General features: G+C 47.9%; 1 protein-coding gene across 1 annotated transcript; it reads left to right on the top strand.

Moving 5' to 3' along the window:
• Positions 1 to 1,087: 1,087 nt before the first annotated feature.
• Positions 1,088 to 3,778, top strand: ADM (adrenomedullin). Its single transcript, XM_044680666.1, has 4 exons — positions 1,088 to 1,203; positions 1,804 to 1,922; positions 2,119 to 2,268; positions 2,527 to 3,778. Exons 2-4 carry the CDS (start codon positions 1,825 to 1,827, stop codon positions 2,816 to 2,818), a joined length of 540 nt encoding a protein of 179 aa, XP_044536601.1. The 5' UTR covers positions 1,088 to 1,203; positions 1,804 to 1,824; the 3' UTR covers positions 2,819 to 3,778.
• Positions 3,779 to 9,722: the final 5,944 nt, after the last annotated feature.

The following is a 9,722-nucleotide window of genomic DNA, read 5'->3' on the forward strand; positions in this document are numbered from 1 at the left end:
GTCCAGTCCTCCTTTCCATTACATCACTCTACAGCCTTTAAAGATTTTATAATGACTTACAGTGATCTGCAAAACTACTCAATTCCCTGGCTATGATCTTCGTGTCCCCACAGAGACTCAGTTCCAGCCCCTGATCCTAGGAAAAGGTCCTGCCCAGACACCTGGGTATTCCCTTTGCTGCCGGTTACCTTACCTCAGAGGAAGACTTTGGGGTCCCAAGAGTAGTAGGAAATTCTTGGTCAGTGGCCAACCAGTTCCTCCCTACAGTTTCAAAAAACAGAACAATAACAACACCACAAATTTAGCACATACAAAGACAGAGAACTTACTCTCTGCCCTGGATTTACACACTAGAACAAAATACCTGAGATTTCAACAAGCTCTTTCCCACAGACAAATCTGTTGCTCAAGTTTTCCTGATCTCGTGCCCATTACCAAAATCATCCAGGCTTTTCTAGAACTCCGATGTCTCAGACATTTTTAAGGTGATGTCTGCCAAACCTCCCTCACTACCATCCCCTCCCCTCATTACCACGCCTGAAGCCGAATTCAAGTGCTTCCCAAGACGCCTTATGTAGAGTAGGAACCTTGCAGGTGGAGGAGAGGGAAATCAGAGTAGAGTGCCATAGACCTTGACCCCTAGGCTCCTAAGAGCTAGCCTCATCTCCTTGGCTGGGGCTAGGATCTCGCCGGGACATGAAGGTAAGCAGGGACTCCAAAGGAGATGACTTGGTGTGGACAGAGTAGGGAAGAGCGGGCTTCCCAGCCATCAATGATCATTCTTGAAGCCTGGTGCTGAAGAAGCATTGCGGTAGTGTCCCCTTGCTGCCCAAACTACCCTAACCAAGGAGGATAGCTCATTTGCCTTACCCTGGGGAAGCAGGAAATGTATGAGTGTTGGCGCCCTCCAAGCAAGGCTCAAGAGGAAGGAGAGGGAAGTGATTGCACTAACAGCAGCAGAAGCAGCAGCAGCGCCAGCCACCGCGGCTGCAGTGGAACCCCCAGCAAACCCCGCCCCCGGGCTGAGATCCTATAAAAGTAGGAGGCAAGCGCAGGACACTTCAGAGGTTTATCTGGGGACCTAAAGAATTCCTGCCGCTCCTGCGCCTTTTCTTCGCCTCTTAGCCCGGGCTCTCAAGAATTCTTCGGAGAACGGGGAGGGAGTACTCTTTGATTCTCTCATTGGATTACCTTCAGCAGCAGGTAAGGTTTTGGAGCGGTGTCAGTGGAGGTCGGGTGAGAAGAGGCAATGGGCTTTAATTATCTTGCAAGTCGCTGAGCAGAAAACTCAAGTCTCTGCGCCTTCCAGGCAACCTAGCTGAGGCTTCTGGGGAGCGGGGGGGAGGGGGGAAAGAGTTGGAATCTTAGCCTAGCCCAAGTGGTTTTTGCCTTGCGAATGAGCTCCAGGGTTATCCTAAGCTAAGGATCCCTTCCAAGAGAAAATCTCTCTCTTATAACCCCTCAGAGTTAACGCCTAGAAAAGTTTCAAAGTGAGTCCCAAACTCAGAATTTCAGGGAGTGCTTCCTTGCGGGGTGGGGGACTTCTCCCCTCCCTGCTCAGTCTGTCAGCTCAGCTGGCTGACGGATGCAAAGCCTGCAGGCGCCTTTATCAGCCCTGGCGTGATAAGTGATTGAGCAAACAAGAGCCGGGACTTGGTTGGGACACTTCTGGGGCCACTGGTCTGCGGCGCTCAGCCAGCTGGGGCTGGACTAGAACTGCTGTGGGGTCCAGGGCAAGGGCTAAGGCCGAGGACAAAACTAGAGAAAGACATTGACTTTTTTGGTTCTCTTCCTCTCATCCAGGGTGATCGGATTGCCGCCGGAATGCTGCTGGTGCCAGTCGCCCTAATTTACCTGGGCTCCTTCGCCTTCCTGGGGGCGGACACTGCGCGGCTCGATTTGGCTTCAGAGTTCAGAAAGAAGTAAGTCCCGACAATGTTTTTCCAATCAAATCCTTGGGTCCATGGACTGAAATACAGTCCTGGGGAGAGGGAGCCTCCGTTAGTTCAGGGTACAGAAGGAAAGGGCACAATGTTGAGGCTGCCACTCCCCGAGGGGAGAGGGCGGTGGGATTCTTCCCACTGGGAGCTAATGGCATCGCTGTTGATTATTTTTCAGATGGAACAAATGGGTTCTGAACAGGGGAAAGAGGGAATTGCGAGTGCCGGGCAATCCTCTCGCTAGCCTAGCCGAAGTGAAGACTGGTCCTATCCAGACGTTTATTCGGCCCCAGGATGTGAAGGGTGCTTCCCGGAGTCCACAGCCCAGGTAAATTTGTGGGTCCCTCCTGGGGAATCCTCTTAATCCCCGAATCTGATGTCCCCATCCCAATTCGGGTCCAGAGTTGAGGAAAGGCTCGAGTTAAGAGAGGCTCCTCGACGGGGCAACAACGAGTCCTTCCAGTTCCTCACTCAAGCTCTCCGGGGTAGGCTTAAGGTTTTGATCCAACTCGATGTTGGCCGGTAGCCTGGGTCTGAGCTGGCCCTTCGGATAATCTAACTCTTCTCTTTCCCTCCGGTTCTGCAGCAATCCGGACGCAGCCCACATACGCGTCAAGCGCTACCGCCAGAGCATGAATAGTTTCCCTCACTTCCAGAGCCTGCGCATCGGCTGCCGTTTTGGGACGTGCACTCTGCAGAACCTGGCTCACCAGATCTACCAGCTTACGGACAAAGATAAGGACGGTTCGGCGCCCCCCAACAAAATCAGCCCCCAGGGCTACGGGCGCCGGCGTAGGCGCTCGCTCACCAAGGGTAGCCCTGTCCGGACAATCACCTCTTCTTCCTCCTCCTTCTCAGGACTGCTGCGGCAGCAGTAGCTGTAGCCGCGCTTCTGGCCGCTCGGCAAGCCAGCCAGCCTGCGTTGCGAGCCGATTGCGCCCGGCGCTGCTTCGAGGGGCCGCCTTCCTCTGGACGTAGGGGGCGGTAGCCGCGGCAAAAGCACAGCCCTGCACCCAATGGGCGCCGGCAGGCCGGCCTCCAAGCGTGTGAGGAGGAGGCCACTCCGGCGGGATGAAGAACTCGAGCGCAGGAGGTGTAAGGTCCACAGAGGCGCTCCCTCCTTCTCCCCTACTTTCGCTGGGAATGTCCTCTCCTAGTGGAAACCGACCGCGGTCGCATTTTGCCCTCACGCCCTTTGCTTCTTCCGGACTCCAGCCCGCATCCAAGCTGCGGGGACCCTGGCCGGGCCCGGGGTCCCCTGAAGAATCACTCCGAAGAGGCCGGGGCTGTGAGAAAGATGCCTGGGATTAGCGCCGTGTGAAGAACGGAAGATCTCGGGAACTTGGGCTTGCTGAAGCGGCCCGAGCGGAGAATGTGCCGGCTTCTTCCCCCTGTCGGGCGGGGAATCTCGTAACTACTTGAACTTTTCATAACAGAGGAAAAGTGCAATGGTGGCGTTTTAAACTGTGTTTTCATAGAGAGGTAACTATCTGCTATTTATCTTGCTGTCAAGTTTGGTGTTTTTGTTTTTTTGTAAATCAGAGTTATTTTTGTACGTTATATATTGTATAAGGGCATTTTAAAGCAGTGTATATCTCCCTCCCCTTGTGTTAATTTTAATATGAGAATGTCACAGATTGATCTCAGACTGGTATAACCCTCACAGTCATATTGGGGTGAAGTGGGTGTGTGAAATGAGTGAGTGTGTTAAGAGAGAAAGCGTGAGTGGATGACATTCCTTTCTGGTGGAAAATGAAATTCCATGTCTCTGTATATTATATTTTCTTAAAAGGGATGATGATATGGCGAATAGCAAAACTAATAAACAGTTACAATACTGATTGATGCACATGGTTCTTGACTCAATTGTCTTTCGAAAGAAATGAACTCTGCTGGGTGGTAGCAGAAGTGTGTAAGTGGAGAGATCTACCCAAATTCCCCTTCCCTTAACAAGGTAGAAAGACTTCTTTTCCCCTTTAACTTCTTTGGCTTTCTCAGGTTTTTGGCCCTGGGCTGTTGCGAGGGTCAAGTGACATGCTGGCCCACAAGCCTCATTCTTCCCAAACCAGAAATCATACTGGTTTATAGGATCACAAGGTCAAGGATCAGTCCGGGGCGCCCTCTCCCGTCCCCACTCCTCGGCGCGTGCTCCTGCCCTGGTTTGGGTCGGGGCGCCTCCTAGGTGCCCAAGGTCACGGCCTCTTGTCACAACTTGGACCGCTCGGGTGGGGTTTGCTGCTGTGCTGCAAGTCTCTGGGGGGAAGGCAGTCGCGAGGTCGGCTTAGCGTTGCGCAACAGAGCCCCGGATTTGGGGATCCAGCCCTCGCAAGGCCAAAAAAGTGATCTAGAGAGATGGGGCGGTGGTTTTCAAGGGTCTCTAAGTGAGGGGTTTTCCCGGGCCGCGGGTCACAGGAAAAGTTAGAAGGCACCGGATCTGTGCGCCCTGCCCGCGCACCTCCGGGAAAGCACAGCTGGAGAAGACTGAGAACCTCCCCCACCAGTCAGCCGGGGCCAAGTCCGGCAGACTTGTCTTGGACGGGACTGCAGCGCCCCCTGTGGGTAGCCTCTGGGGAACACCTCAGCCGGAGCCGTCATGCCGTACGTGCGGTTTGATCCAGCTTCGTACGTGGGAGGCAGCACACAACTTCAATCAGGAAAAGAAAAGGAAAAAAAAAAAAAAAAGTTTACGGATGCCAACCGAGGCCAGCTCCCCCAAGCCCTGCGCTGCGGCTTCCGACGCTGGGACAGTGACTCAGCGCCCTCACGCTGCGCTGTGCAGCTGCCCTGGCTGGCCAGAGACTGGAGCGGACGGGCCAGGGCGGAACGTGCTTGGGCTCACCACGGGGTCCCCCTGAAACACCTGGTTGTAGCTGGCCTCTCCCGGTTTCCCTTTCCTTGCCCTCTCTCTGTCTTTGTCTTCTCCACTGTCTTCCTCCTTTTTTTCTTCGCTCTCTCCTCCTCTCTCCTTGTTCCTATTTTCGTTATTTTCATTTTCCATAGTGATTTTTAACTTCAAAACATTGTCTGAGTCTCCAGGATGGAAGCGGGGCTTCCGTTCTCCATCATGTGACTGGGAATGGGGGACAGAGGGAGAACTTTAAAAGCCTTGAAGTACGGGGAAAAGTCAAGGCTCTTACCCCTGCTCGTTCTGAAGCAAGTGGGTAGGTGAGGGGAACCAACAGCCCCAGACCTTTGTGGGGGAGGAGGGGAGTGGGGTTCCTCAGGGCCCCGGCCAGTGCCCAGCTTTTCTACTTGATTCCTGAATAAGGCCACCAACATTTACCCTCAGGCCCCTGCCTCCCCCTACCTAGAGCTACCACACCGACCCTGACAGCTTTCCCTTTCAGTTGCGACCCAAAAGTCTTTCGTGTTAAAAGATCCTCAGAAACTTTTCTAGGTTTGGTATGGAGGGGGGGAGGGGAAGGGGGGATGGACCTTGAGGTCAGAGGGGGCAAAGGAAAGTGAGCTCTAAAAATAGAAACATTTCCCTTTGGCAGCTGTGCTATCCCCTGGATCTGGCTGTCTGGTTTCTGCAGCGACCACTCTCAGGATCCAAGTTCGAGAGAGGCCCACTTACCCGTCCCCACCTTCTTTTTCTCTATCTCACCCTCTCACCCTGGTTGATTATTGGGATTACAAGTTGTTCCTAGTTGGAGGACCGGAGGGGACTAGAGGTAGGAAACTGTGCCTAGCACCTGGAAGGCACTCGATTCAGAGAAACCTACTAGAGATTTGGGATCTAAGGATCCGGATTCCCAGATCTCCCACTTTTGACCTTGGGTACATCCCTTAACCTCTATGGGACTCAGTTTTCTTATCTGTAAAATGAGAGAGTTGAACTATATAACCTTTAAGATCCCCTTCCAGCTCTCAAGCCATGATCTTGCCAGAACTGCAGGGAAAGAGACTTTTTATTGTTGTTGTTGCTGCTGCCTCACCTCCTCTTAGTCGAATTAATTTACTAGCTATTTATGGATCCCTTAAATCATAGATACTACTCCTATGGTAGGGTGTTATTATGATAAGGTTATAAAAAAATCTGTCTAAAGTAGGTAATGGGGGGGGGGAGCAACTAGGTGGCTCAGTGATAGAGAGCCAGTGGATAGGGACAAGAGGTTCTGGGTTCAGATTTGACCTCAGACACTTCCTAGCTGTGTGTCTCTGGGCACATCACTTATCCCCCCCACCCCCCCATTTATCTAGACCTTATTGCTCTTCTGCCTTGGAACCAATACACAGTATTGATTCTAAGATGGAAGGTAAAGGTAAAAGGTAAAAAGGTAAAAGATGGAAGGTAAAGGTAAAAAAAAAATAAGATAGATAATCAGTGTGGTCTTGGAGTAGAGAGTAATGGATTTGAAATAAGAGGGCTTTGTCTTATAATGCACTAAAGCTAGGAGGCAAACTCTCAAAGAGCTGTTATGGATTCCTCCTCTTTTTTTTTTTATTAATTTATTTTATTTAGAATATTTTCCCATGGTTTCATGATTCATGTTCTTTCCTTCTCCTCACCCCCACTCCCCCTCCCCCCAGTGGATTCTTTCTTTTTGCTTCACCCTGAAGCTCTTGGTCTGGTCCTGTTATACTCTGCCTTTCTTAACCTTTGCATTCATCTCCTATTGCTCCAGCTTCCATTCCATGCTTCCCCCCTAGATATCTTCCTATAGAGAAAAAAGCCCCCAATAAATCACTTGCAGCTTTTAGAACTGACTAGCTTGATTCATTTTTAAGTCCTAATAATGGACCACTAATATGAAGTGGGGCTTGCAGAGGAAAATGCTACTAGTGCTAATAATAACATTTTATCTATCATTTTACATTATTTTAAACATTTTTTAAACAGAATTATAGAAACCCAATTGGGTTAGACTTTATTTATTTATTTATTTTTAGGCCCTTAACTTCCATGTATTGGCTCCTAGGTGGAAGAGTGGTAAGGGTGGGCAATGGGGGTCAAGTGACTTGCCCAGGGTCACACAGCTGGGAAGTGTCTGAGACCAGATTTGAACCTAGGACTTCCCATCTCTAGGCCTGACTCTCAATCCACTGAGCTACCCAGCTGCCCCCCCATTTTACATTTTTGAAGCATGTTTGTGGAAGACAGTAAAAATTGTGGTGCAGTCACCTCCTTCTCTTCATGACCCCTTAGACCATGAATGCTGTACTTGAGGTTTTCTTGGCAAAAATATCAACATTGTTTATTATTTCCTTTTCCAGTAGATTAAGGCAAACAGAGGTTAAGTGATTTGCCCACAGTCACACAACCAATGTCTGAGGTCATATTTGAACTGAGGTCTTCCTGATGCCAGGCCCAGTATTCTATCCAATGAGCCACCTAGCTGCCTCCTAGTGAGGAAACAGTACTGAATTTATAGTTAATTCCTGGTTAGTTAATATTCTGGTTCTGCCACTTATTACTTTGGTGATGTTGGACAAGTCACTACCAATTTTTGGTCTTTCTTTCCTCATCTTTAAAAGAACAGGTTTAGACTGCAAGATCTCTAAAGTCTCACTTCTAAGAAAAGGAGTCATATAAACATGGAAAGATATTTTTAAAAATAAAATTAAAAATTTTTTAAATTAAAAAATAAAGTCTCTTTCATTTCTAAAATCCTATGATTTATTTTTATCACAACCATGAGGTTATAGAGCACAGTTAGTTCATTTTGTACCCTCTCCTTTAGACTTTACTCTGAATATGGTGACCAAGTGATTTCTTGAGAAATGATCAGCCTGGCTAAACTCAAAATTCCCAAAGGCCAATGGAAGGGGGTCAAATTCTTTTCATCCAGTTTATCTGCAATGGCTAAAGCAGTGGTTTAAATAGAAATTGGGGACTTCGGCATAAAAATGTCAGGAAGGTCCTGGGGATGCCAAGGTCCCCTGGATCGGATTCTGGAAAATGTTTTATTATTTCATATGGAAATGAAAGAAAGCCTCCTTGAGAGTTGTTCTATCTCTTCATTTACTGGATGAGTGGTGATTGTCTATGGCCTTGAGGCATCTCCATATGCACTCTTTGCACAGCATATTTAGACCAAAGGCAGCCATTTCGTCCTTGTGGGAAGCAAGCATCATAAATTGAGTCGTTTTATTTTCCTCCCTTTGAGCATCCTGCCTGAGCTCTTACTTTGGCTCCTCTGACCAAATATACACTAAAGCACATACACTAAAGACTCCAGGGGTTGGTGTAGGAAGGGAAGACCTCTGGCTCAGATTTATCCTTATAGGAGGCAGCTGCTATCGTGGGTGCTGAAGAACTCCTAAACCTTCAGTCACACAGACATAGTAATAACTGGCCTTGGGCTTTCATAAATTTAGAGCTGGAAAGAATCACACCGTGTCTACAAATAACTATGACATCAATATGACAGTATAGTCCAGTGGTTCCCAAACTTTTTTGGCCTACCGCCCCCTTTCCAGAAAAAAAATATTACTTAGCACCCCTGGAAATTAATTTTTAAAAAATTTTAATAGCAATTAATAGGAAAGATAAATGCACACGTGGCCATCACTGTCCTCCTGGATCACTGCAGCACCCACCAGGGGGCGGTGGCGCCCACTTTGAGAATCACTAGTATAGTCTATCAAACCTCTTCATTTTTTAGATGGGAAAACTGGGGCCCAGAGAAGTTAAATGAGTTGACCAAAGTCACACAGCTAGTTAGAGCAGAACCTGGGTTCCTTGACTCTCACTTCAGCACTGTCTGCTATTCAATTTAATAAGGTATAATTTCTCCCTCATAGGCTCCTAGATTCTAGAGCTGGAAGGGACCTCAGAGGTTATCTCATATAACAGCTCTCCCATTTTTTAACAAATGAGGAAACTGAGGCTTGGTGATATTAAGTGATTTTTCCAAGGTCTCTAAGTTTTGGACTACACTTGAGGGAAAATAATCTAGGATGAAAGAAGGAGTCTTGTGTCTTACAGATGCAGATTCATAGATTCTCAGAACTGGAAGGAATTTTTAATTTTAATTTTTATTTTGCACATTCTTTGAATAATCTAATTAATTAATTAATTAAGAACATTTTTCCATGGTTACATGATTCATGTTCTTTCCCTTCTCTCCTCCTACCCTCCTTCCATAGCCAACGAACAATTCCACTGGGTTTTACAAGTGTCATTGATCCAGACCTATTTCCATATTATTACTATTTGCACTAGGGTGATTGTTTAGAGTCTCCATCCCCAATCATATCCCCATCGACCAATGTGGTCAAGCAGTTGTTTTTTTTTCTGTGTTTCTACTCCTACGGTTCTTTCTCATAAGTCCTAGAAGGGATTTTTAAAATGATCAGGTCCCACCTTGAATTATAGGTTCACCCCAACAAGTATTCCCCTAGCCTCTACTTGAACATATGCAAAGACAAGGTACTCATTACAAAGCAAATCAATTCCATTTTAGAGCAACTTTGGTTGTAAGAAAATTCTTCAATGGCTTTCCTGACTTAAATTCCTTGAGCTGGAATTGGTCTCCACCTACTGGTCTTGTAAAAGCATCTTGGTTATCCAGCTGACAAAGGCAAAGAGTATTTGGGTAGAGCAGTAACCATGGTTAGGCAACCAGAGGTTTGCCTCAGGGCACTGAATTTGGAAGGCACTGACAGCACGTGCAGTCCTTTAGCAGGTTCAAATAACAGAGCTTAGCAGCTAGTAAGAATAATTCTTTAAATCAGGAAAGAAATTGTCGGCAAACTAGAGTGCACTCTGCCTCCGTCCCACTTGTTTTCCATATGCTCCTGTGGCAGCCTCCTAAGCAATGACCTTGCATTGCTGTC

This window comes from Gracilinanus agilis, chromosome 6 (assembly GCF_016433145.1).
Source record: "Gracilinanus agilis isolate LMUSP501 chromosome 6, AgileGrace, whole genome shotgun sequence".
Classification (NCBI taxonomy): domain Eukaryota; kingdom Metazoa; phylum Chordata; class Mammalia; order Didelphimorphia; family Didelphidae; genus Gracilinanus; species Gracilinanus agilis.

Coding starts and splice junctions, on each gene's coding strand:
- ADM (XM_044680666.1), top strand. CDS start 1,825: ATGCTGCTGGTGCCAGTCGCCCTAATTTACCTGGGCTCCTTCGCCTTC. Junction 1,923..2,118: donor GCTTCAGAGTTCAGAAAGAA/GTAAGTCCCGAC, acceptor ATTATTTTTCAG/ATGGAACAAATGGGTTCTGA. Junction 2,269..2,526: donor TCCCGGAGTCCACAGCCCAG/GTAAATTTGTGG, acceptor CCGGTTCTGCAG/CAATCCGGACGCAGCCCACA.